Source organism: Nyctibius grandis, chromosome 4, assembly GCF_013368605.1.
Source record: "Nyctibius grandis isolate bNycGra1 chromosome 4, bNycGra1.pri, whole genome shotgun sequence".
Taxonomy (NCBI): Eukaryota; Metazoa; Chordata; class Aves; order Nyctibiiformes; family Nyctibiidae; genus Nyctibius; species Nyctibius grandis.
In genome coordinates this window covers 30,540,182-30,568,180 of record NC_090661.1, presented here as the reverse complement: position 1 = coordinate 30,568,180, position 27,999 = coordinate 30,540,182, and the positions used below count along the sequence as shown (strand labels likewise).

At 38.7% G+C, this 27,999-nt stretch overlaps 1 protein-coding gene across 2 annotated transcripts; it reads left to right on the top strand.

Annotated features, from left to right (window-relative positions):
- Nucleotides 1-5: 5 nt before the first annotated feature.
- On the top strand, nucleotides 6-27,707 carry VPS39 (VPS39 subunit of HOPS complex). Of its 2 annotated transcripts, none has more exons than XM_068399057.1 (25): nucleotides 6-240; nucleotides 1,935-2,000; nucleotides 3,336-3,400; nucleotides 4,208-4,250; nucleotides 5,292-5,386; nucleotides 6,641-6,736; nucleotides 7,438-7,530; nucleotides 9,069-9,252; nucleotides 9,782-9,902; nucleotides 10,271-10,391; nucleotides 11,212-11,341; nucleotides 12,532-12,674; nucleotides 13,546-13,689; nucleotides 14,696-14,837; nucleotides 15,348-15,434; nucleotides 18,910-18,983; nucleotides 19,601-19,699; nucleotides 19,958-20,075; nucleotides 20,587-20,715; nucleotides 21,204-21,306; nucleotides 22,232-22,277; nucleotides 22,901-23,050; nucleotides 23,219-23,353; nucleotides 23,949-24,040; nucleotides 25,238-27,707. In XM_068399057.1, exons 1-25 carry the CDS (start codon nucleotides 168-170, stop codon nucleotides 25,311-25,313), a joined length of 2,625 nt encoding a protein of 874 aa, XP_068255158.1. In that variant the 5' UTR covers nucleotides 6-167; the 3' UTR covers nucleotides 25,314-27,707. The 2 variants fall into 2 exon arrangements, with proteins under 2 accessions (XP_068255158.1, XP_068255156.1); XM_068399055.1 differs by having other exon boundaries at nucleotides 6,638-6,736.
- Nucleotides 27,708-27,999: the final 292 nt, after the last annotated feature.

Genomic DNA, 27,999 nt, shown 5'->3' with positions numbered 1-27,999 from the left:
GGAGCTGTCGGCCGGGGGCGACGGCGTTTCTTTCGTGCCAGTTCCGCTGCGCCGCCCAACCGCCCCACCGCCTCAGCTGCCGCCGCGCACGGGGGGAGCCTCCCGCGGCGCCTGCCTCAGCTCGGTCGGCGGGTGCTGAGGCAGCCGGGCCCGGAGAAGCCGCCGCCATGCACGACGCCTTCGAGCATGTACCGATCCTCGAGAAACTGCCGCTGCAGATCGACTGCCTGGCGGCCTGGGGTGAGCCGGGGGGGCCGCGGCGGCCCGCGCCCCTCCCCTTCCCTGTCCCGGGCGGCCGGGACGCCCCGTCAGCTGTTCTTGGGGCCTGCCGCTCCCTCCCCTGCGGCGGGCCGGGGGTGGCTGCGTCGCTCGGCCCCCGGCCGGCAGTACCGTGGGGCGGCCGGTGACCCAGCCGCCTCGCAGGCCTGGGCGTGCGGATAGCCCGGGAGCGTTTCCCTCCGTTTTGGCTCCTTGCGTGAGCTCCGGTGCCTGGGGCGCAGGGGCTGCCGGGGCCGAGCTCCGCTCGCGGGGGCGCCGGCGGTCGCCTGCCGCCCGCAGCCCTGCCTGCCCGGCGGCAGCCCTGCTGTGGGGGAGGCTGCCGTGGTTTCCAGTGCTGTAACCGGGGATCGGCTAGTTTCATGCTAAAAAGCGTTCTCCGTGTTTTGACTAAAATTTATCTCGGAAAGCCAGTGGTATGTTCAGGTCTTCGGGTTAGAATCTGTTTGCATCTATTAGTGGTATATAAATGTAGGTTATATTTTTGGGCATACTTGACAGTCAAGATTTTGGTCAGATGATCGCACTGGCTGTCATAATGATAAGGCTCGATAAGGATTTTCAAACTGCTTGAGTAGTTTCCATCAGATGTACTACCACAGTGCAAAATTGGTAGTTAAAAAAACTCCAGACGCTGTGGAATTGTGACCCCTTTAATCTGTTTTAAGAACAAAATTATAACCTGAATAGTAGTGCTATGTTTAAGCATGGGTTGTTTATGCTAGAGTTATGTAGTAGAGAAGATGCGAAGATAGTTTATTCCTGTGTTGAGGCTTATATCTCTTTGAAAGCATTTATTTTTCTGAAGTAGAAAAAAGCCTAAACCCACAGGCTTATGACAATATGGTTGTCTAACAAGAGAGGCAATTCTGTCTCTACAACTTTTCTACCAAGTGGAGAAAGGTCTTGCAGGAAACAAGATTTTGTTAAAATACAAGTATCTTTGGTAATGAGAGGGTACTAGATGTAGAAAGAAGTATTTGTGTATGCTTCTTTCCCATATGATCTTAAGCGAGGAGGAAGAATTTCAGTCATATTTCATGGCCTTTTGTATGCTATAAATGCTGTAAATAGGAAGAGTCTGAAACTCTGCCACAGAGTTTGTATATAAAAAGGTTCTCTTTTGTAAATCTTGAATGACTGTTGGTCGTCCAAGCGATTCAAACTGTTTAAGCAAAGCTGCCGCTGTCCTTCCAGGCATAGCTGACTAGTTCAAAGAGTTCTTATAAAAACCTGACTATTTAAAAAAAAAAACACAAACAAACCCACATAGAACTCATTTTTCTTCCTGACAGTCTTCCCATTATGTAGCACTATTCCTCTCTGGGAGATAGTAATGTCTGAAGAATTGTTTATTGCCTCTCTTGATTGCATAAAAGGTGCAATGGTTCACTTCTTTACCTTTGTATAAACAAGTGGGATGTGATATCTAGGCTGTACTCTCTGTTCTACTGCTTGATCTTTGGCTGTCCTCTCCTGAGAGTGAAAGCTACTTCTGATCACTTCCACCAGAGAAATGATAGGAGATGTGTGTAGTTGCCACAGGAAGTCCTGTTTGGCATTTGAAACAAGTTTCCAATTGTTCTGATAAATGTAACTTGGCTGAGAAGGGCAGTCGTTGTTGAAACTAATTAGACTTTCTCTCCTTGTCTTTGTAGAGGAATGGCTCCTTGTTGGTACGAAACAAGGACATCTTCTTCTTTACAGGATCAAGAAAGACATAGGTAAGTTGATTTTAAGAATGGCACAAAAAGTTGATTATGTTATTTTTATTTCCTGCACTTTGAGAGGTTGTAGTGATGTTAATGCAAATATGTTTAATTCCTGATTTTTTTCCTGCCTAGAGTTTAATGAATATTTGTGTGGGATCTTTGGTGAAACTGTACATAGCATTTATCAGATATGCAAAAAAGATAGCAAGTAGTATCAGCCTTTTTTCTGTTTTAAATTGTGTTTTATATCAGATCTCCGTATGTTTGAATTTATAGTAAATTAGTGTAATTTTTGTGAATACAGTGCATAAACATGTGCTAAAGCAGTGCAGTGTGCTAGTTGCCAGAATTTTGATGTTTGTCTTCTGTTAATGAAGGACTGGGTTACTGAAAGAGCAACTTTATTCAGTGGGTCCATGAGTGTAAAAAGATGGGGAAGAGGGATGCCTCCTAACCAGTTCTGTCATGTATTTACTCTTCTCCCGGCCTTTTTGACAGTCATACGTGTTCATAGTCTGTTCTGGAGATGCCATGAAGAGAACTATTCTGTTTTCAGCTCAGTTAAAATTGATTTTCACTGAACAGATTTGTATTTCACATTATCTCCTATTATGTTGAAACTGATGTTATTGAACACAGTGATGTAGTGTGGGACAGGAAAGAAAAAAATCAAACATCTATTACCAAGTTCATCAGTTCTTGGAAAGATGTTAATTTGTAGCCTCTTAGATTCTAGAGACTGAATTCAGCTTGCTTTTTCTGAAACTTTTAGGCTGTCTATTCCAATCAGAACATGCTAGTCTTGAGTTGCTAGTGTCTTGTCTCATGTGGTAAATTTCTCCCCCTTTTTTGCATCAATGCCAGGAGAGGTTATGTCATCAGAAAGTGTCTGTAAGTCTTTATCCCTAAAACTCCTTTTAAACCCTTGTGGTGTAATGTTCATTCCTTGTCTACTTGGCAGTCATGTGCTCCCTAGCAATTTAAATTGCTGATATTTAATGGGTGTGGATGAAGTCTTTATGAGTATCTTTGTGTGTCTGGGTTTCAAAATACTTAAATATAATTCTTGTAATCTAAAATTTCAGCAAGGCAAAAATGTAACTATTGATGAGGTCCTCGGATGGCTACAAGAAATGTAATTTAAATTTTCACCTGTGTAGGAGACCTTCTGATGCATTTAGCTATTAAGTAAAAGATGGCACAGATATGTTAGAAGAGTTGTTCTTCTGTTGTTAAGTGGCCAAGTTTGCTTTCATAGTTCTTCGTAATCTATTTAGCGTAAGATATATTCAGTCATAAATTTAAGGGCAACTTCAGTTTTCATACTCTCTCAACTCTTTTTGATAGGTTGCAATAGGTTTGAAGTGACACTAGAGAAATCCAACAAGAACTTCTCAAAAAAGATTCAGCAGGTAGGAAATGCCATCTTTGTGACATGGGCACAGTTTTGCAGTGTTTTCAGCTAAGAAAAGAAATATCAAATGTAATTCTGGAATCTCTGCTAAGCTTAACAGAAAATTTCCCCAAAACTATAGATTCTTCTAGAGGTGGCACAGCCTGGTGTTTTTGCCCACTCTTTCCGTAACAGAAATAACCTTGGTTTGGTTGCCAAAGCAGAAAGCAAGGAGTTGAAACTTACAGGTTTATTTTTGGCTTTTATGGATATACTGTTGTTCACAGTAAATCATCAGCTGCTCTGACTGAGAGTATTTGTAGAAAGGATGGTATCACCAACAGACTGTAATATACAATTTGACTCTCAGATAAAATGCTATAGGAATGTGAATGTAATTCCTCTTATTTGGAATTTAGAAGTAAAGTAACTGATTATGTACCGCCAGTCTTAATACTGTTTCATTTTTTTTGAGAACTTTTTCTCATTGATTATATTGATACTTAGGGAAGCACTTGCCTCAAAGATTATGCAGCTTCTTTCAGCAGCACTTTGCATATCCTTTAGAAGTATTTCGGTACTAATAACGTACCACTTATTACAGAATTTTTTACCAGCTTAGGCTGGAAGCTCTGTGTGATAGCTTGTAAAAACTGAGTGTGGGTGAAAGGGGTTGCAATAGCTGGGGGAAGGTTGTGCATAGAGAGCTGCCTTGCTGTTTTCATTCTTTTGAGAGTATCTAAGATGCATTTTCTTCGACTATAATCAAGCCTTGTTCAGAGGTTTAGTTTATGAATGGAGTCACTAATAGAATTCTTTCTTTCAGATTCATGTTGTTTCTCAGTTTAAAATTCTGGTCAGTCTATTAGGTAAGTGAAGAAAATATTTTAATAGCTAATGAATTCTTCTCGATGCAGTTAGCTGACTGAATGTGGCACTCTTTCCACACACCTGCATAGTAGTCTAGTTGTTGAAAAGTCATTGTGTAGGATTTGGGCTTTTTCAGTTTGCAGAGGAAGGATTATGCAGCATAGATTGAGAAGAAGCTTTGCTTGTCATAAGCCAGCTTGGAGAACGAAGTATTAATGCTAAGTTTTGGGATTAACAATGAAAAAACACATACGTGTGCTAAAGTGCGTGTGTGTGTATATATATACGTATGTGTATATATAGTTTGTCTATATTGGCATGTGTGTATACACATATATATCTACACGCATGTGTATGTGTGTGCACCATATAATAGGGGCTAAAACTTCTGTCCAAACTTAATGTTGATGTGTTACACCAAAGTCAGTTTATATGCAGATAGTGATCTTTTACCGTCTTGTGGAAGATCTAAGTTTGCTCGTCTCGGCCTATATTTGTTTAACCTTTTGATCTTCCTATGTCTTTTTTTGCTTATGTTGCTACTCCCTTCTTTACGATCTCCAAGTCCCGGCTCTTCCAACTCCAGCATGCGTAGATTTCTGCTGCCTGCGTCCTCGTGCGTACAAAACTTGACCACAGCACCCTCCATTTCAACTGTTCACTTTCTGCTAATTTCAGGAGCCAGTTCAAAATGGTCTTTGTTCAAACAATTTTCTGTTATGAACTTGCTCTGCTCTGGCCTGCTGTTGCTATCCCTTCCACTCTCACTTTCTCTGCTTGGTTAGCACCTGTTCTCAGTTCCTTCACGTAGTTTTACCGATGCTGATGTTAGTAGTCTTTTCTGCATTTATTGTCTTGTATTTCTATATGCCTTAACACTTGCTTTTCAGCCTTTGGGAAAACATTCCTTTTTCTTTCTTGCAGCTCTTAGTTTCATAAGTTCTTTTTATGTAAACATAAAATGTGCTAACTTATTTGAATTATAATGAACTCTACATGTATTAAATATTGAATAATAATTGAAATTTTTTTTAAAACAGAAAATAACGTTTATGTTCATGACCTGTTGACGTTTCAACAAATCACCACGGTTTCCAAGGCAAAAGGTGCATCTCTCTTTGCTTGTGATCTTCAGGTAAGAGGAGGAACACAATGGTACAGATGTCCTTACTGTTTGTAATAAGTTTAACTTTTTTATCTAGCTGTATAGATTAGGTTTGTTAATTTTGTGTTACATGCAAGTTGCTTGGGTACTAGTGCTTTTTAAAATTCGTACCTACAGGATGTTGAAGCTTTGCTTAAGGCAACAGTTTTTTAATGTAGTCACCTTGTTTTTCTTTTTGTGCTTCATAAGATATTTTCCTGTGCGTGTTGTGATTCTAGCCTTTCACCTCCTGATACAAAACTTCAAGGCATTTTTATCCTGTAGTAACTCTGACCGTCTTCTTTTTTTTGAGGTCCTCTTCAATATAAAAGCCATTCCCTTCCTTTAAATTGTCAGTGTACTAGCTCATAGTGGTTCCCTTCACCAAGTATCTCCGTCACTGCTTTTGTTACATTTTTGTTTCTGTTAAACTGTATTGGCCCAAGGAGTCCTAGGGCGGTTGTGGTAGATTCAGGTCATAAAATGGTTCCATAAGATATAGCAATCCTCTGTTCATATGCAGTGATTTATTAATTGACTCATTTCTTTCCAAGTGAGTTTCTCAGCCTACCCACGTCATTCAGAAACCTTATTCATAACCAGAAGAGGTGGCTTAATGCTCTTCATCAGTACTTTTTTCTCTTTGCCCCATGGGAGCTTAGTATTAAGTATTTTCTGATGAATACTTAGGGTTTTCTAGGTATTAAAACTAACGATGTCTTTGAAAGCACCTTTAAATCTGGTCATTCCAAAGTGCCTTATTGTTTGTGTGTACAGGCACCTAGCTTTGCTAGTATTTCTTGTCAGGAAACTTCTGCAATAGGCTAGAATATTAAAAAACTATTAATATTTTTATCTGTCAGTATACACATTCTTTGCATTGTTCCATTTCCTCCCCTCTCCTATACTGCATAGAGTTCAAGCTATTTATTGTAGTCTTCAGAGCTGGGCTGATAGCACTCTACTTATCTTCTGTTTGTGTGTGTATATGACTTCGGTGCTCTTTTATTTTTTTTTTGTGTCTCCTTGTTGTCACAATCCCTGCCGAAGTTAATTTTTAAGTATCCTGCTCTGCTTCTCTCTTTGCTTCCTTGTTTAGGGAATGCCCTTCTGGCATGGATGAACAAAGCTGCTCTTCAGCTGGCAGCTTTGCTTCAGGCTGAGGATTCTTTTGGCCTTGTTTTATCTTACATGCCTCTTAGTTTATAAGCACCTATGAATTAGGCCTGTCTATTTTCACAGCAGTCAAATACAGGGGAAGAGGTACTGAGAATGTGCGTGGCAGTGCGGAAGAAGCTACAACTTTATTTTTGGAAGGACAGAGAGTTCCATGAACTACAGGTGAGTTGTGGTGTTTCTGTAGTCTAGCATGCCTCAACAGGGAGTGTAGTTTCTTTTTACTACTTGCTATGCAGTCCCTATTACTCAGAGGCACTGCTGACTTGCAGAGCATTGACTCTGGTTGCTTCTGCAGTGATTTAACAATGGAGCAGCAAATAAAAGTGAAAATACATAATTGAAATCACAAGTAATGGCATTAATACAGTTTCATAAGTTAAATCAAAGGCTGCGTTCTATATTTTAATGTTCTGCTTGTAGTACACTTGTAAGTCAGTGAAATGTATTAGCGTGCAGCCTCTATAAATGTATACCTAACAGTAACACTATGGAAGTAGGTCCACTTCTACCCAAAATTTTCCAGGTATGTCATTAAGTCACAAGGTAGTTAATGACAACAAGCATAGAGAACTGTACTTGTGCATACCAGAATGATAAAAATAACCAATGGAAATGGGTAGAGAATTTTTCATCTATGCTGCTCTTCTGGGAAGTTACCAGCTTACTCAGAGCACACCTCTTCACTGTGCAAGAATCTAGCTTTTTAGTTGAATACTGCCATTCCTTGACCAGCAGAAGTCAGGCATATGGGGCGGAGAATACGGTGTGAACAACAGTGCTGCCTGTTACACTGTGTTGCCAGATTTGACTTTTGCTTTTCTTTTGTAACAGGCGTTTTAACCTGTTTTCCCTGTTTTCCTCAGGGGGACTTCAGTGTACCTGATGTACCCAAGTCTATGGCCTGGTGTGAAAACTCCATCTGTGTAGGCTTCAAGAGGGACTATTACCTGATACGGGTAGGACTGGGGTTTGGAATACAGTGTTTAAGAAGATTTGGATAGCAGTAGACACTATGGAGGCTTCTTCTGTGCTCAGGGATTTAGCTAACAGACATTTATGAAAAACAGCATCTGGTACTCTTGCTGTAGTGGTTTTGGAAAGAGCAGACTAAGTCTGTCCTTTTAAACTGGTGTTTTGTCAGGAAGTCATCTTCTGTTTATTGCTGTTAAAACCAGTGTTTGAAGCTCTTGCAGAAAAAGGCATCGGAAAATATGTATTTTGCTTTGGCAGCAGTCTGTGTGAGCTCAGTTTCCATTTTATTTAATGTATTAAGGAGACAGCTCTAAAAGGGAAGAAAGACCAAGAATATCTTCTTATCTGGCAGACAGTGAAGCTTAACCATTTTTTCTTTTTTTTTTTTGAGTCTCTTGCTGAATTGTTGGCATTCCAGTTTGAAAATTTCTAAACTTACTGTTAATTTAGTATTACAGTTTCCACTTATGCTTCATTTGACAGCTGTATTTGATTCTCTTATGACTTTACAATTAGCTTCTGCTGATATCATAGGAAAATGAGATGAAGATGAAGTGCACCACACGTATGTACGTGTACGTAGATGGGTGGCAACACTGGTCTGTAGTCGACAGCAAAACTGCACAGTAATTTTTACAGTCACTTCAAACTGACACTGCGTACAAAAGAAGTGATGCCTTTCTGCAGCCCTCTCCTAGATGTTGATTCCTGCCGTTCTAGTGATTTGAGTAGTTGTGCAGCTGCTCAAGCAACCAGAGTGGAGGCTTGCTGTCCAAGTGTCTACTTTGGGTTGGCTCTGGTGCTTGACCAACCAGTTCTTGAATGGCTTCATTTCACTAGATAGACAGAAAAAATATACACATTTTTATGGTATTGTTTTCTGCTGGCTAGCTGTTGATCTATAAGAATGCTTGAGCTGTAATGCAAGGGAAGCAGCAGGAACATATGGCTGGAGTTGAAGGAGAAGGATTCTCTGTTTTCGTGGCAGTGAGCTGTTAGATCAGCTCATGAAACAGCTTTTATTTTTTTTAATTTTTTATTTTTGCTGGGTTCATATATCTGGACAGTGTGTGGCCACAAAGCTAGGCAGGTTGCTAGGCTTTTAGTTTGTTTTTTATGTGGCAACACTCACTCATGCCAGAATAAAACCATGATAAGATTTGGCCTAAATGAAATCCTCTGGTTTACACCAAGAAATGTTTGGACACGTTAACTGATGTTGCTACTGTGCTATGCATTTTATAAACCTGTATGAACTATGTGCTCAGCTACTGTTATAGTAACAGGAATACATCATCTCGGACACAAAAGTATTAATTCTTTATTTCCAAATGATGTATAAGCAAGATAATGATGACACGCGGAAAATTTTATGGCTGCTCTTTAAAGTTGCACTTGTCCTGTTAGTGATTATTCTGGGTTGTAAATCCCTCTAGGGGGTTTTTGGCTTTGGTCTTATGCAGCTTTGAAACAAAGGTTATTTTGAAAAACGTTTTTTTTATTTTTTTTTTAATTATCCTAGGTGGATGGAAAAGGATCCATCAAAGAACTGTTTCCCACAGGGAAGCAGCTTGAACCATTGGTAGCTCCTGTAGCAGATGGAAAAGTTGCGGTTGGCCAAGATGATCTAACAGTTGTGCTCAATGAAGAAGGGATCTGTACTCAGAAATGTGCCTTGAATTGGACAGATATTCCTATAGCCATGGGTGAGAATTAGCAGTAGTTTTTAAAAATTTGCTTCTTTACTCCTTTGTGTATGACAAAATTGTTATGTTCCCAGTATTTAGAAACTAGCTGGATTTGGAGTGTGACAGTTTCTAAAGTATTTCAAGGTGTACCCTGAGTGTGGAAGGTTTCATGTGTTTATTTTTGTTTCTTCCCCTTCTTTGCTTCTAGTCTATATGCCTATCTACTCCTCAGAAAATAGGCATATTGCATATCTTTTTATAAGGGATAAGATTTGAAATGGAAGGTAGTGTGTTAAAGCACTGTAGTTCTTCTGGACACCTGAGTGCCACAGAAATTCCTTATGTTGAAAGATGAACAAAAAGCCTGGTAATAGTCTATTAGCAAATTACTGTCAGTGTTGGGCAGTGAGCCTTGTTTTTAATAAGCAAAAGAAGGACATGTTTCAAGCGAAAAAAATTGAAGAGAAGCCTTACTTTTAAGTCATGGCTTGTTTCAGGGGATACTTGAGAACAATCAACCTGTATTTTTCACTTGTTTCACTGATAGAACACCAGCCTCCCTACATCATTGCTGTTTTGCCAAGGTATGTGGAGATCCGCACTTTTGAACCCCGGCTGCTGGTACAGAGTATCGAGCTGCAGAGACCACGCTTCATCACATCTGGAGGGTATTGAGTATAACTGATTATTACTTTTATCGGCCTGTCTGGGTGTGTGGTAGCACTCTGAAAAACTGGGAGAGGAAGAGCTTTTCTAACTCCCTCAGCTTAAGTAGCATTGAAGCAGTCAGTTGTTTTTTATGAACAGGTGGGTGGAGGCTGTACCTTGAGGAGTAAATGATAAGAGTTGAGTATCTTTGGGAATTTCTGATCACTGGAGATACATTCTTCTCCTTTCTGCTTTGCAATATTGCTCAAGTTGGTCTTGTATCTGATTAATCCATGTGTGTATTAACCAGGATTGTTTTTTTCAGATAAGGTATTGCTTCTTTCTTAGTGCTGGAACTTAGTATCTGACCTTTTTGTCTTGTTTACAGCACAAATATTATATATGTGGCAAGTAATCACTTTGTTTGGCGGCTCATTCCGGTGTCCATAGCCACACAGATCCAGCAGCTTCTGCAGGACAAGCAGTTTGAGTTGGCTTTGCAATTGGCAGTAAGTACTTAAAAACCTTTGGGTTTGCAGTGGATGCACTTGTGCAAAAGTACACAAAAGGATGTTTGCCTTCTGCTTGACTGTAGCTAATCCGGAGAGTTTAAACCTCCCTACTGTCCACTTTGCACAAACTGGTAAACTCTAGGCTTTCTTGACTTAAGTTTTAGTTTTGTGCTGCCATTTCTCTATGTTGATGTATTGTGGTTTAGATTTTGAGATATCGTCTTGTATGTGAACGGTCATCTCTCTTAGCTGTTTAATCAGTTACCTTCTTTTAGACTTTGAAGTCAGTTGGACTTCAAAGTCTTCAGACTGTTTGTAAACAGTTTTGCTTGAAGCTTCAAAAGTGTTTTGTTTTGTCAAATGACCAGGATTTTTTGTAATGGCCTGCCATATTATTCCTGAAACATAATAATTTCTTAGAGATGCTGAAGCAGTATGTTTAATTATATTGCTCTTACTGTTTTAGGATTTTCTGGTTTCTGGAAACTTCCCTGGAACTACATTAAAATGAATTAATTGCATTTTGTATTGCTAACTTGAAAAAAAAAATTGAAAGGGCAAATGAGTGAAGAGAGAGTTCCTGTGATAGAGCAAGTATATAGATAACCAGAGGTAGCTTTCAAACCTTCCAGGTTGTCTCAGTGATGCAATAAGCATAGCATCTGACAATCACCATCAGAGGCGTTCACTTTGGAAGATTATATTTTTTCTTCTTACTCTCTCCAAAGGATGATACTCCTGTTATTTCTGTAGAGTATTTCCTTCTCACTTACGAGGCCCAAGAGTTTTTAATGTTTGTTAATTTGTATGTGTGTAGGAAATGAAGGATGATTCAGATAGTGAGAAGCGACAACAAATTCACCACATAAAGAACCTCTTTGCCTTCAACCTCTTCTGCCAGAAGCGCTTTGATGAATCCATGCAAGTTTTTGCCAAGCTTGGTACAGGTAAATGCTTGGGTTGGCATTGAGATACCTAGGTTAGGAAGAATGAAATGAAGCTCGCAGACTATTGTGTGGGTTTGTTTCTTTTCTGTTTTGTTTTTCTTTTAAAACAGTGCTGTCTTGTGCAGACCAGTTCCCTGTGAAGGGCAAATAGCCTAGGCAGCTATTTAGCTTTTTTTTTTTGTGAAACTGGTTATAGTACTTAATTAACTTCAGTCAGTGGGTTAAGTTAAATCAGGAATTTGCCGTTTGTGCAGAATATATTTGTATTGTAGGCTGTTTTACAGCGTGCGTAGCATGTATACAGACCCTTGAAGTTGAGGGTTTCAGCAGCTGCCAAAAGCCTACTCGTAGCATGGAATGAAAAATAAGGAACATCTGTAAACTTGCTAAATCCTTGGATTCACACGAAACTGAGGACCCTTAGCCCTGTTTTCTGTTTAATGGACCAAGCTGCTGAAGCCAGGACACTTTTCTGTGGCTTTGGAAGTCAAAATAGTGTCTGATGCTATTCCTCTGGTTGGTACTAGGATTATTGGAAGAATACCTGAAGACTGGAATGTACCATAGAATAGTGCTTAAGACTGAGATTCTTTTATCGGTGACAGCACATCTCTCGTGCATTTAAATGTAGAACTTTTGCTTGTTTTGATGACACTTAACATCATATTTACTTTGGAAAACTACAATGAAAGAAAAGGACTGAGAACTCATATACTTTTAACTTAAATTAGAGGGCAGTAATTTTGAATTTGCTTAAACTCCATGAAAATGGGTGCTCATTAGTTACAGGTGGTGCTATTCAGTTCTTGTTTCGAAAGCACAGTAAATCTTCCCTTAAAACATTGCTTGTTCCTAGAAATCCTGTCATACTGTCAAAGTTGTTAATGCTGGGATTCTGCAAGAAGAGCAGCAAGAGGATTATAGTAATGGTTGTCCTCCAGGTGTGCCAAGTATATAGGTTGGAACCTGTTGTGCTTGCATTTTAAAACAGTATTTCTCTTGCTTCTTTTGACTTGTTTTAGCTTCTTTTCTGTAATAAGAAAAATCTGTTATCTGGAAACTTGTGGACATACAAGTTGATTACAGACAGCTCTGTTGGAAAGCTAAGCTTGCTCAAAGGTTACATACATTTAAGAGTTTGCAAAAGTAATGTTATGAATGGTTACTAATACTAGTTATTTTTTGCTTAGATCCCACTCATGTGATGGGTCTGTATCCTGACCTCCTGCCCACAGATTACAGGAAACAGCTACAGTATCCCAACCCCCTGCCAGGGCTATCTGGGGCAGAGCTGGAGAAGGCACATTTAGCTCTGATAGACTACCTAACTCAAGTGAGTGCTGCTATATCTATTTTTAGAGCAGGGTTATTCAGTTTTAGCATACTTTGTTGGTTAACTTTGATGCGCAGGAAGCAGTACGCCTGCTCCAGCTCTGTCGTGCTAGCCTTAATGGGCTGTCTTCATGGTTGGAAACTATGCAGCACCTCCTGAGAAAACAGGGGAACTGGAAGATACGAGGTATCCCACAGATAGGTGGGAGACATCGCATGGGAGTTTTGTGAGGACTGGACAAAATTTACTTACGGACCAGATCTGAATGAGAGTCCAGTATTTTATTTCTAGTAGCCTTCTGAAGAGGACTTGAGATTTGATCTTTTGTTTTTATTTGGTGACTGTTGTGGAGGGCACTATATCCAGGAGACTGGTCAAAAGCATGCAGTAAATGAAGGAACAGGAGGTAGTAGGTACCGTAACTTCCTGTCCTCTTTTATTTTGCTGTAACTGGAATCTGAATTGTTTTGTTGCCTTTCTTACTGGACTAAAAGGAAGCTTGTGTCTGAAGGAGGATAGTTTTTGTGCCTAGTAGTTCAAAACCAAAATTGTTTTCCAAATGTTTTAAATGTCTTCTGGCTTCTCTAAAATGTCTCTGTTCAGGTTAACAGAGTTTCCTTCTGACTGTTTTCTCAAGACTCTGGACATCTTGCAAAACTATAAATTTGCAAAACAAATGTATATACCTGAATGTGGTTGGAAAGGTGATGTATTGAATAGTTAGTAACAATGAAAATTCTTTAGGAAATGATTAAAACGAGTTACTAACTTGGTTTAATGTAGTCTTTTTACTTGGTGGGTTATATTTGCTGAGTTGGCATGGAGAAATCCATGGCCTTTTCCTGTTAAAATTTCTTTTGATGTCCTGCAGAAAAGAAGTCATCTGGTGAAGAAGCTAAATGATTCTGACCATCAGTCTAGCACCTCACCCCTGATGGAAGGAACACCCACGATCAAATCCAAAAAGAAGCTGCTACAAATCATTGATACCACCCTGTTAAAGTGTTACCTCCATGTGAGTTTCTGCCTTGCCTTTACCGTGCAAGCTCTGTTGGAATTACAGACTGAAGAGGATAAGGAGCTACTTCAGGAACTACTTTAAGGAACTACTAGAGAGAGTCCAGCTGAGGGCTACGAAGATATCAGAGGACTGGAGCATCTCTCTTATGAGGAAAGGCTGAGGGAGCTGGGTCTTTTTAGCCTGGAGAAGACTGAGGGGGGATCTTATCAATACTTAAAAGTACCTTAGGGGCAGGTGTCAAAAGGATGGGGCCAGGCTCTTCTCAGTGGTGCCCAGTGACAGGACAAGGGGCAAAGGGCACAAACTGAAACATGGGAAGTTCCATCTAAATATGAGGAAAAATTTGTTTACTTTGAGGGTGATAGGCTGGAACAGGCTGCCCAAGGAGGCTGTGGAGTCTCATTCTCTGGAGATACTCAAAACCTGCCTGGATGCGACCATGTGCAATGTGCTCTAGGTGAACCTGCTTTGGCAGGGTGTTGGACTAGATGATCTCCGGAGGTCCCTTCCAACCCTAACCATTCTGCGATTCAAAAATTCTCACACAACCGTCTGGTTTAAAAACAGTCTCTGAAACTTTGGTGTTAGCTAGTTTGCTCACTGGTCAGGAAGTAGTTTCATGGTATAAAGCAGATGTGTCTGTTTCTGGTTGCTGCCTCTGTCAAAAGAATGTGTTCATGCCTGTGTATTTTGAAGTTCTAATGAATGCTTCCTGTGTTGTGTTGCACTGTTAAATGCAGGAGAGTACTATCTTTGCTGCCAACAATGTTTTTCAAAGCTGACCTCCATTCTTGAAGGGAATAGCTCTGATATATTGTTTTCTTTCTGTCCCAACAAATTATGGAAATGAAGATGGGTGTTGTGCCAAGATGTTAAACTGTCATTTCTTATGCTATAAGCTGCCTTTTTTTTTTTTTCTCTCTTCAAACTCATGTTTTGTACTATAAGCTTAGGAATTGCACATTAGAAGTATGTTTAAGTGTTCCCTTTTTGCTTGCAGACAAATGTAGCACTGGTGGCACCATTGCTCCGTCTGGAGAACAATCACTGCCATATTGAGGAGAGTGAGCATGTACTAAAGAAGGCACACAAATATAGCGAGCTGATAATTCTGTATGAGAAGAAAGGTCTGCATGAGAAAGGTAGGTATGAAGTTGGGGTGGGGAGAGGAGAAGGCATAGGAGCATGTTTGCCGACTATTCAGTTTTAAGTTGTCTTCAGTGAGCAGGATATATTTTGTAGAGACTTTATTTGAGTCGGCGGCAGAGGAAAGAGCAAACAACTACTCAGCTCATAGCGCCATTCGATGAGACACTTCTGAGGAAGACCAAAGCACTGTGAGCATAGAGCAGGGTCTGGAGAGGAAATGAAGAGCTCTTGTATTGCTCTAGGGGAATTTACTTTGGCAGGGGGTTGGACTAGATGATCTCCAGAGGTCTCTTCCAACCCCAACTAGTCTGTGATTCTGTGATTCTTGGTGTGTCTTGTGATTAAATAGGTCTTTCTTCCTGTTACCTATTTGGTCTGTGTGTTTGAAACAAAACTTTGTTTTTGTCTTCGGTAGCAGAACAAGAAAAATGCACTTTTTTGTGGTTCAAGTTGTAATGATAGTTGTGGTTACAAAGGAATGAACCGTTTTGTTGTTCTGCAAGCATTACAGGTACTGGTGGATCAGTCAAAAAAAGCCAACTCACCTTTGAAGGGTCATGAGAGGACAGTGCAATATCTGCAGCATTTGGGTGAGTATGAAGGAGAGCATTGTTTTTGTGAAGGTGTTACTCTTGTTGGGCTTAACAGTTATTGTACTGTTCAGCAACTTTCTAGATACTATCAAGCTAAAGGGTATCCTTGTCATCTTGTCTGGTTTCTTGCATAATGCAAACTTCAAGGATTAGTTCACAAGTGTCTTGTTGAAACTTGAGTATCTTATTCGAAAACATTCCTTATTTCTGATAAAAATTTCCATTGGTAGAAAATGTGCCATAGTATCCTTCTTTGGAGATACTCAAAACCTGCCTTGACACAACCCTGTGCAGCATGCTCTAGGGGAACCTGCTTTGGCAGGGGGTTGGACTAGATGATCTCCAGAGGTCCCTTCCAACCCTAACCATTCTGTGATTCTGTATTTTGAATTTTCTTCCAGTGGTGATTTACTATCACTGACAAAAGGAAAGTCTAACTTGTCAGTTAGGCTTTCCAGCTGAAAAGTCTAACTTCCAGTAGCTGGGGCTTGTAGTATCTTTCCTGAGATTAAGAATCCTATATGAAGTTTTTGTTTTCTGTGTTTACGTAGATCTAGATAATGATCTAACAGTTGTAGTTGCTGGTCACAGCATCATGTTAGGAACTTGCTTTGTTGACTATTCATTGTGAACTCCCAATTAATTTTTTGGTTTTGCTACTTTTGATAATAGTCCCCTCCCATCCAACAATATTATTTATTTCTAAATGCACAACTCAAGTATCACACTACTAGTTTTGGAGTGAGTAGTTTGAGGGAAATACCTTTGTTCATCTCCTAGTTTTATACTGTTGGCAAAGTTTAATATTTTTTCTATAATTACTTCTTTCAAGAACTGCTGACTTCTGTTAGCAACATTTATATTCAGTGATAATACATTACTTACAATGACATTGAGACCTTCCCTGTTTGTGCCATGTCTCTCTCTTACACTTGTTATTCATTGGTGTCATTTGGGAACATCATTCATCTTAGAGAAGTGTAGGTATGTTATATTCAGTATACAGCTTTACAAAACAAACTTTTAGTCTTACTTAAAAAATAATTCTGTTGTCTTGTTAAGTTCATCTTGATTGACCTATGTCAGCTGTTCATTTGTTTTACATGAGACTAGTGAGTTTTAAGACCTATAATTATCCAAGTTCTCTGGAATACTTTTCTAAAATCTTGTCAGCTTGCTAAATTTCTTTTAGACTTCTGGAACTTCTCTGTTTCAGGACCTCCTGAAAATCAGTTTTTCTGTGTGCTTCTTGCTCAGCTCTTTAAAACTGATAAAGGATATTTGGGTCTTTTCACTTCAGAGTAATGAAATACAGTGGAAACAACCTAGGAAGTTAACTATCGCTAATGAATGGAATGTTTTACACTAGTGTCACTTACAGATTTTTTTCCCCCCAAGTAAGTAGCAGAAATGTAACGCTGTATGTGTGTGGGTTTTTTTAACTGCACTGCCCATTCTGACTTGATTAATTGTTAAGCGTCATTTCTGGGAGTCCCTTAAATAAAATGATAAAAGCATTTCGGACTATGGAGTTTCTGCAGATTTTTCCCTCTGCCTCCCCTTTGGTGAGGCTTTTGTAGTGAGGAGCTTCTAATATAAGTAACAACTGATTTTTTTAAAATTATTTTTTACATCTTAATTATGCGGTGTGTATTTTTAGTTGCTTTCACTTACATTCTGAGTGAAGTAGAAACTATTCTTTAGTCATCTCTGGTCTATAGATTTTTGACCATTTAATGAAATGTTCTTAAATAGTTCTCAGGTAATAAGAGAAAATTTCCTTCAGGCTTGTAGCTGTGGTCTTTTAAGTCATCAAGTATATATTACTGATTTGGATTTGATACTTGCCATGTGTCAACAGAGTAAGCACTTACTGTTTATTTCATCAAAGCGGATATTAATTGTTAATTCTGTGATTGGCCATGCCCATCAAAAATGCACTTTATCTGTGCAGAGGTGGGCACAGGATAATTATGTATTTGATTGGGTGGTAGTTTTCTGTATTACACCATTCTTTCTCTGTAAAATAGTGTTATGCAGAACTTCTTCCTATTATAGCTCATATTTAAATTAGGGATTTGTTGCTGAGAAAGTTTAGAAATTCAGTGTCTGCTTTAATTCTAGCAGCACAAAACGTCCTTGCCTGTGACCTTCAGTGTAAATCCCCATGCAGTGGAATGTTATGTGCTGAGGGAGCCAGTTGTTTCTTTCGTGGTGTGATGTGATGTTGGCCTTTTAGTGTTCTGATCTGTAAGCTTTGGTAGTTACTTGATGAGTTCCTCTTCTCCTTCTGCCATCTTGAGTGTTTTGAGTAGGTTGTAACTTCATGTTTGATTTGGTCGTGATTTCAGCAAAGGCAACTTGATCAGTGCTTTGGAAAGGAGATATTCTAATTAGTCTCACACTTGTTTATAATTAAGTAGACTTTCTCTTCTGTCTCTTGTTTTACATGAGAACTTACTTCCATGACTTGTCCTGTCCTTTATTTAAATTTTCTAAGTGAGGCTAGCAAATCCATTACCATACAATGCTCTGTTAATTCAGAAAGTTAATTGAAGTTCAGCAAAATTCAGACCTGTGACCTTAGTGCCATGTGCTAAGTCACTGTTTTGTTTCTGAAACTTTGAAATCAGCTTTTCTGGGGGCTGTTTTAATTGCTTTACTTCATAGTGTTCATCTTCTGGTTTTAAAATACTGCTATTATGAAGATGTTGCTTGGTTTAAGTATTTAAAAAGTTACTTACTCCTGATGATATTGTGGGATGAAGAAGAGTAAACAGTGGCTTCCTTTTTATAGGGTAGGTGTAGGTTTCTATTTCTTGTATAGTTATGTTGTTGCATTGTTCGGGTACTAATGCCTCAGTGGTTCTGATCAGGAGGGTGAGGCGAAAGTCATGTTTTCCTAACGTGTTTTATAAACTTTGTGAACCAAATTGTCCAAATGAAAGTATTCTTTTAAAGAGGCAGGTCCTAAATTTTCTTAAAAGCTGAGAAGTTACTATCTGTCATGTAGTTTCAATGCCAGTTACTTCAGTACTATGATGCTTTACTACTTGTTATGAAGTATTTGACCATTTGCTATAGAAGTCATTAGACTGGCAGGCTGGAAATGGACTGAAGGAAATTACATAAGTGAAAAGTACAGTGCTTTTTCTGCCCTAATAAAAACAAATCGTAAGGGAAGACTTTTGGAATGTCATTAAGACAACTGAGCTTGATTTTTGGTCTGAATTGTTCGTTTGGTGGTGCTTAGTATTTGAGTTAATTCTTGTTTCTGTTTGAAATCATGTTTGTGAAGTAATGAACTTGTGGCCTGGATGTGTGATTTGCTTGACTTTTAAGGAAGGAAAAAGCCAAAGCAGATTCTTCCTGTAAATTAAGCTTTACTGGCTCTGAAAGCATCTGCTTGTGTTGTGAGTAGATAGATCTTTGGGATTTTTAACATGGAGCACTGCTGCTTTTTGTATTCCAGGCACAGAGAACTTGCACTTGGTATTTTCCTACTCTGTCTGGGTGCTAAGAGATTTTCCTGAAGATGGACTGAAGGTAAGTGTGGTTGAAGTAGGCACCTTGCTATTGAGATTCTTGGTGCAGTGTATAGAATTGGGAGAACTCAATGTAAGAAGCCATGTATTAATCTTAAATAAAATTAAATATATAATTTATATTTTCTATGTTCAGTACTGTGATAAGATTAGCAGTAGATAGAACAGGACAGCCTTTCAGTTTTTCATATGCTTTTCCATTCTTGGAATACCTTATCTTGTAATAAGTAGCTAGGAACCTTTGATACAACATTTAATGTTCATGTCACGCTTTTTGCGCAAGAGCCTGATTGAGTATTTAAATGTCAAATGTTAGTTTGCCTTTCTCATTTTCCCTTTCCTCTTTAATACAGAGTCGACTCTGTGTTTGGGAGGTGTTGAGCACTCTAAAAGAGTGTTAACTGAGGCAGAAGTGGGAATGTTGGTTAGTCGTTTTGGATGCAAGATAGCTTCTGAGTGCCTGAATAAGCTGCTCAGATTTTTTTGTACTTATTCTGCTTACTCTTTGGACATATGTGATGATATGTGGGGCTTCAGTGCCTCAGAGAAAATACACTGTGGCACTTAAATTAAAAAAAAAAAAAATCACCATTCTGTGAATAAAATTTTGTTTAACAGATATTTACAGAAGACCTCCCTGAAGTGGAAGCTTTGCCACGAGACAAAGTGCTCAGTTTCTTGATAGAAAATTTTAAAAGCTTGACTATTCCTTATCTGGTAAGAACTTAATCTCTACTAGTGTGTTACATTCAGTACAACATGTTGTGTGTAAGGCTTTAGTTCTCCAGGCGTTAGAACTTGATGCTGTCTCAGAGAATGCTACCTTTGCTATAAGTTGTGCAAAGAAAAAATAATTAAAATATATGACATCCTGAAGTCAAGCTTGGTGAAGGCAAGCATGGAACTGTTTCTTCCTTATAACAAATTACTTCCCAGAGGAAGTGTCTATAACTCTACCTGAACATGTATTTACAGGAACACATCATTCATGTCTGGGAAGAAACCGGTGCAGACTTTCACAACTGTCTGATCCAGCTGTACTGTGAGAAAGTGCAAGGCTTAATGAAAGAATATCTCAATTCTTTCCCTGCAGGTATGTTTAGCCTTTCTTTTCTGGTGGGAAGACCAGGGGCATGGGACAGTACAGGGGAGCCTTCAGTGTATTGCTGTAAGCCTTTCCTGTTCACATCAAGAAGATATCCCAAGTGATGAAGGAACTAGAACAACAAAAGTTGTGAGTTTGTAGGGAATTCTAGTTTCTTGCCTCCCTAGAAATCTTAAGGGACCAAGTGACACTTTGTTCATGATTAAGTGGAATGGCAGCTACTGCTCCCTGAATTCTGCCCGTTAAGGGTAGGGAAGGATATTGAATAACTGTTGTTTAACTAGCCACTTGATGTGTTTTAGGGTGCTGATGTAATAAATTACATTTATTACATTTATTTACATTATTATTCTGGTGCAAGTGCACCAGAATCCCAGCCCATGTAACAGTTTCATCAGCATTTGATTCCTCCTCATAATGATTTGTTTGTTTATCTTCTGTGTACTAGTGTAGTGAAATAGTTCTAATACCATAGCTTATGTTGTTTTCTTCCATATAGATAGAACTCCAGTGCCTGCTGGGGAGGAAGGAGGAGACTTGGGGGATTACCGGAAAAAACTTCTGCTTTTTCTGGAGAAGTCTAGCTGGTATGAACCTAGTCAACTAATTAGTGACTTCCCCTTTGATGGTGAGTTCAGTTTCCACAGGTTAATTAAACCCTAGCTTATTGCATTGTACAGCAAAACCTCCTCACTTATTTTAGAATCATGGTAACTAGAAACAGAGAAGATGGCTCTATCTGTAGTTGTAGGCCACTGGTGTGTGTACTAGTGTCTACCAACTCCGTTTTTGCTGGCACAGTGGGTGTACCAGTCTCTGTAGGATTCCTGTAACTGTTGGCCTGAGACCTTGTGATGTCTCCCATCACTTAAATATTTAGCCTAACTTTTTGATGAGCCTGCATTGCTCAACAGATCTGAAGTTTGTTTCTTAAGGTTCCTTAAGAATTCATAAAATGTTACTGAGACTAGCGTGAAGTAGACTTACAGTCTCAGTGTAACTTTAACTTGTGCTCAGACTACAGTTTATAGTTCCTTCTGTTAGTCTAGTCACTAATGGAGCTTATGTTGTCATTTTTCTGTGTAGCTATTGACTAATCCTTCATGCTATCACTAGGTCTCCTAGAAGAACGTGCTCTGCTCTTGGGTCGTATGGGGAAGCATGAGCAAGCTCTGTTTATTTATGTTCATATTTTGAAGGACACCAACATGGCTGAAAAGTAAGGGTTTCTTTGTTTTGTTTTTTTTTTTTTTTTTTTTTTTCCTCTGCAAGCCTTAGTTTGCTCACTGCCCCGTGGATAGGATGTGTAGAGAAATGTTGCTGTATGTGGACATGAGTGCCATAAGCCTTCAGGATCTTCTGGTTTTCCATGTTTTCTTGACTTTTAGGCTCTTCCAGGTATCTGTTCATTACAGATGATGATGCCAACTTCTTGAGGTTTACCTTTTCATGTTCTTCTGTCATTGCACTTTAGAGCAATATGACTGTCATCAGTGAGTTCTTTGTTTCCACTTGTTGTTAGCTTATGAACTTCTGTATGTTGTTTTGCTTCCTTTCTCTTCGGAGAGACATTCACTAGCCCAGATGGAAAATTCAGCTCCTTCAGTTAGCAGAATCCTCTCTAGTAAAGATAGGGCATTTTGCTAGATGTATCATGTCAGGGAACCTTCTGAGTGAATCTAAAGTACTTGGGCGAATGTTCAACATAGCTTCTTTTAAAGCTGGTTTCAGCAAATGCCTGTTAGAGGACATTCAACCCTGGTATGCAGTGTACACTAATGAAAACCTTCTATTTGTGATTCAGATACAGTAATTAGAAATATCTGCACATATATTTTTATGCTATGATGTGTTGATTGGAGACATCTTTTTTCTCCTTTTTTTTTACACAGCTGAATTAAATGTAGTTTCTACATGAAAGCTTTTTAAGTTGATTGGAAGTGGGAGACTTGCACAAAACCTCCTTTTCTCAGCATTGTAATGCAGAGTAAATGGTGTAATTTTGTTCTGCAACTTGATTAATTGATCAGTCATCTAACTTGGATGGCTTCAGTAAACAAAGCAGATAAATGTTAATTTCTGTGGACTGATTCTATGGATTCCAAAACTGTCCCTGCATTTCACTTGATTCTCCTCTTTTCTAGCTACTGCCATAAACATTATGAGAGAAACAAAGACGGCAACAAAGATGTAAGTAGCTTCATCTTTGCAGTCTTCCTTTCCAGTAAGGATGTAGTAGACTATTCATACCATGTTAGGGACATTAAAGATTTTGCTCTGTGTAGACTTTTTCGGGGTTTGTGTAGGTGGACAGGTACCTATGTATAAGCTCTTGGAATTTAGGAATTACTAGATGATTGGATTTTTAAAATTTTTTTAATTTTGTTTTTTGTTGAGAATGTTACTGTATCACTGGAGTTGAGCATATATTCTGTAGCTAAAGCTCTGATGGAATTCAGAAGACAAAATACTGTGTGCATATTCCACATACATCTACAGAAGAGTTAACAGTAAAAAGCAATGAATTGTTGTTTCTAAAGGTTATAAAATGAGTTATGTAAGATAAATGAGGGAGACGTGATTAAAACTACTTTTCTATAAAAACTTTAGTGTAGAATGCAAGTCTTATAAGGCCTTGAACATCATTGGTACTTCTCAGTTTTTGTTGTTTTAAGATAACAGCTGTTTAAATGAGCACTTCATAATTTTGAATGGTGTGGGTACAGCTTACTAGTACCATCACTGCGTTCTACCAGCGCTGCCAATTGTGGATGCGTGCAGTGGTTTCAGAACTTTCCTTTCATATGCAACAGGTCTACCTGTCACTGCTCCGGATGTATCTCTCCCCACCTAGTGTTCATTGCCTGGGACCAATCAAGATGGAAGTGCTGGAACCTCAAGCCAATCTTCAAGCTGCTCTGCAGGTTTTGGAACTACATCACAGCAAGCTGGATACCACCAAGGTAAGAAAGACTTGTCAGTACTCAGTTTGTACTGTTGGCAGAAGGTGACAGAAGGTACTGGAGTAGGCAAGCAAACAGATTGTGTGTCAAGCTAAATGTGTCAATTTCTGTTCTATTTTGTTCTTTATTCCTTTCTAATTTTTCCTAACTAAGTATATTTTGCTCCAGGCGATAAACCTACTCCCAGCAAATACACAAATTAGTGAGATTCGAATCTTCTTAGAGAAAGTCCTTGAAGAAAATGCACAGAAGAAAAGATTTAATCAAGTACTCAAGAATCTTCTCCATGCAGAGTTTCTGAGGGTAAGTACCCACCACCTGTCACTTATTGGCATGGTGTTTTAAAACAGATGTTCAATATTTAAATTTACTGTTCCTTGTACAGAATGTGTGTCCTCTAGATGGTGCTGTAGTGCACCTGAAATTAGTAGGTGATCATCAAGTAGATTGAATGTCCCTTTTTCAGGAGATGGTGAGTAATTCATTTTAGTTTGGATGAGGTGTATGTCTTTGTGAGTCTCTGGACTCACTGTGCTCTCGTGTGCATTGCAGGATGATCTCGGAGAGCATGGACAGAGTTTCTTTCAAATAAACTAAACCAGATGATGCAGTTCAATAGTGCACCTGAATACCCCTTAGTGGTTAGAATGCCTTAGTCTGTGAACCAGACTAGTTGAAAGTAAAATCCTGCAGTTCATACAGTGTGGGTGTTGGTGTTCAAAACCACCTGCTCTGCTCTACCGACCTGCTCCTTTTGTGCTGTACAACTTGCTAATGTAGACACAGACACTGAAAATTAAATGTTGTGACAGTTTTCAGTTTCACCAGACTAGAAGGGAGCTGTGGTGTGGCACTGCTTTTTGAGCAAGTTTTTGGTGTGGTTTTTTTTTTTTTTTAGGTGCAGGAGGAGCGGATCTTGCATCAGCAAGTGAAGTGCATTATTACAGAAGAGAAGGTGTGCACTGTATGTAAGAAGAAGATAGGTAACAGGTGAGAGAGCATATACCTTACAGCTCGGGAAATGGAATCAAATATGAATCTTGTGCACTTCAACTAAGAATGTTGCAAAACTCAGAATATGTATATACACAGAGAGAACAGCAGTGTAAGGGAGACATTTGAAGTGTGCTTGAATTACAAATTACATCGCCCAACTGGGTGGCTGGGAAAGCATCACAGCTTTAGTCAGTGAAGTTCACTGCAAGAGTTTAATCCTGCTTTCAACAAAGGAGAGTAAAATCCCTTCAGAAACTCATAAGACTTCTTACTTCACAACTTTAAAAGGCAGAAGATCGCTTCTCATACTGAATTTGGAAAATTTTCTAAGAACACTGCCTACTACCTGCTTCTTAACTAGAATTAAGAAGAGTGATATAAAGAATCTCAAACTAAGATAAATGTGTAATAGTTTTCTGTATCTGATGGCTTTGTGGTTCCCTGGCTGATTTACATTTTGTAGCCTAATTATCTTAGGACACTAAAAGTAGAACTCCCTTCACTTGATAGCTGGATGCCAATAACTTTTCTTCTACCATTCCTAGTAGGTAGTTTTGGGTTAGTACAGAATGCAAATTTTAATTGCACTTTTTCACTTTCCTCTTTGAACTCCAGTAAAATGCCACAAAAAATGACTAGCTTATTCATTGTTTCTCTTGTTGATGTGAACCCTTCTGAGATATCAGTAGCATTCACAATGATAGGGTAAGGTTCTTTTTCCAAAAGATTTTCATTAACATAGGTCTAAATGTACTTATTTCTGTGCATATTCAATTTTTTTGCTGTTAATGTGTAGCATCAGAATTTAAATTTACATATACAGGATTGTTTTGGTTGTCTAGGATTTTTTCTAATGCTGTTAAGTTCAGCAAGACTTTGAAGGGCAAGCATGTCAGCATGTCACCCAGTCTTTAACTTGTTATCAGTGACTTCCAAGTAAAGTGTGCCTATAGAAATGAAAATATATATATAGTTTTTTTTTTGAACAAAACTCTTACAAAATCCATACAATTCTTCTATCCTGGCTTTCTCAAGAATTTATTCAGCCTGTAATTTAAACAAGGAAGTGTCACTTTCATGTAAGCATCTTTTTCTGATTCTGCACAACTTGAATGTTCTTGTTTGAATAGGGAAAACTGTTTGTGTGTATTGACAGTTGATTTTTTTTTTTTTTGTTCTGTCTCTTTACAGTGCATTTGCTCGATACCCTAATGCAATAGTTGTGCATTATTTCTGCTCCAAAGAAGTCAACACATTGGACACCTGACCTTGTCATGGTCAATAATCCCAACATTCATATGAAATTCACAACTGATGACTTAAGAAGTTGATGCTTCTGAGATTTTTGAGGCTTGTTGCTAGGTTTTCTTACGCTGGGCAGAAGTCATTTGTATCTGTGGACTGAGGGTACCTATCTGGCAATACTGATTTACTAGAAAATTACTTTAACCATGTTGTTACAGTGCTGGCAACTACACTGAACCTCTCAGTACTCAGATGAAGAACAGAAACTTGATTTTTGTAGTGAGTTTTGTGTTGTACTCCAACCTTGTGAATAAGTTGTTAGACGACTGTTGGGCATTAACCACAAGTCAAGTTTTACTATAAAACTTGCCTCCTTAGGGTGACAATGTTGTGATTTGGCCTTGTATGTATATAGTTCTTCAAAAAAAGAAAATTCCTTTGAAGTCTTTGCAGCTGTATCAGTGTTGCGTGGAGATCACCAGGTGTTTGGCATAGAGGAGGCTTCTGTGCCTATTTCTAGACCTAGAAAATATAATTTTACTTTCATCTCAGTAATGGGAATGTTTAAATGCTGGCCAAAGGAATCTTTTTATTGGTATTCAGTGTTATCATCTGACCTTCTGTTAAGAAGTTGTTCCACAGGAGATAGACAAACAGTAGGTACCACTAGTAAGCATTTTTTTTTACTTTAGTTTGAGAGCTGCAAATTGAATTAACTTGTGTGTTGTTTGCACTGAATTTGTTCACTCTTAGCATGAGTGGAAACTCAGAGACTATTCTAAGAAGTCCACATCTGCACTCCTACCAAAAATGCAAAGAACGCCCTGTAAAGCACCTTCTGAAGGGAGTGAACTATAGTTATTGCTTGAGCCTTTAGAGTACATTTGAGATCTGCGTATATAAGTTCTTTGGTCTCCAGTTCATGTTCCAGCATTGAAGTAAAATCCAGACTGTTTCAACATCTCTCTATTTTAAATGCCCTAGAACCATGTTCTGCTCAGGCTGGTACTGTTCTTAAGTTACTCTTGGGCCAGAAGTCTTAACTACAAAAATTAGATTGTACCATATTCCTTGTAGGCTGTAATATTTTTGTCTAACTTATTTTTCCACAAACTTTGCTCTATAGCAGATTGGTATGAGGGATATTAAAATGTTTGATCAGTGCAGAAAGAATCTGTGCAGTGGTAATGAAAAGGCAGCAGTAGCAAATAACCCAATAGAGTGGCTATTTGACTGCCGGCATCCTGGTCTACAATACTAATAAATATGTAATTATTAAATAGTATGGAGCATGGCATGTAACTACCAGATATCACCTCTTAACAAACACGTAGATGAATAAAGCCTGTCTGCCTAAGGTGTAATTGGATCTCAGTTAACATTATAGGTTTACTTAAGCCATTGTTACCTGAGTGTTTTTTAGGAACAGATCTGCTGTAGGCTGACAAGAGTCCTAATTCACTTGCATTTGCTAGTGTTAATAGTTTCCCTTGATAACTGTTTGTTTTTCCCTTTCCACCTGTGTTTGTATTTATTGTTCATATGCCATGCATTCTTACAGATTTCTTGGTCCAGTGTTTTTCTTCTTCTGTACTTGGATGTCTTGGGCAGTATTGCTACTGATGTCTTTCTGCAGAGGCTGGGTAGAGGGAATCTGTGGTGTTAATGTTTTTAATCTTGTATTTCTTCTATTTGAAGAGGAGAGCCTAAAAATAGTTATATTGGATTTGCGCATTCTGTATAGATCTTTATATACTAGTTAAGGTACAGAGGGAAGATAGCATGGGAGAGTTGTGTTTACAGGTCATTGAGAAGAATATATGGGTATTTAGAAAGGTCCTGTATTCTTTATATACAGATATAACAATATTGCTCTGATTTTTACTTATGTTTAGTACTACTAGTCTGATTTTTACTTACCTTCCTAATCCACTACCAGGAGAGCTGCATTCACATATGAGGATCTTCATTGTGCTCTTACTTAGACGGTTAAGGTTGTGCCTCTGTTCACGTCCATTGCATACCTTTTACAGAGATGTGGTTTGGTTTATCTAAAGCAATAGATTGTAATAAATATTGTGAACCAGTGTGTGTTTAGTCATTATGCAATTAAGCTTCTCTGGGCTGCTGTAGATTTTTTTTTTTTTTTATAAATATATATATTAGTCCTCACTTTCTCGTGAAAGTCAGACCCAATGCAGGGCCTCCCAGTATCACTCCTGCTTTAATATGTGTAATTCAAATGAGGCCATGTCATATGAGAGCTGTCATCACTTACCAACTTTGGTCTTTAAATCTACAAGTTTATAGTATGCTTGTGAATGTTCCCCAAATCCTACTAAAACCACTTTTGTATTCTCTCTTTGAATAATGTTTTTGAAAGTCTTATACCATTAAATATGTACTTATTAGAGAACACTGAAATTACTGACAATTTTTTTGAGTGGTGGTATGCTTTTGGGGTGGGGCAGGATGTTTAGCTCTCTGTGACCAAACCAGGAAATGTTTAGATTCACAGGTTTGCAGCTGGTTGTATTGTAGGTCATAGACTAGTCTAGTGTTGGAAGTAGGATATAGATCTTTAGTTTTCCCATTCTATAGAAATGGGAAATATCAGCACTGAAGAACAGTCTTTTTGTCTCAGTGTTGGACAATTGAGTATATTGGTATTTTTGGAGAAGACCAACCCACCAAAAAAAACCAACCCA

What these genes read in the sequence shown, in the direction of transcription:
- VPS39 (XM_068399055.1), top strand. Translation starts at nt 168, where the DNA reads ATGCACGACGCCTTCGAGCATGTACCGATCCTCGAGAAACTGCCGCTG. An exon ending in TGTTAAAGTGTTACCTCCAT is followed by an intron (nt 13,690 to 14,695) that starts GTGAGTTTCTGC and finishes TTTTGCTTGCAG; the next exon opens with ACAAATGTAGCACTGGTGGC. An exon ending in GACACCAACATGGCTGAAAA is followed by an intron (nt 21,307 to 22,231) that starts GTAAGGGTTTCT and finishes CCTCTTTTCTAG; the next exon opens with CTACTGCCATAAACATTATG.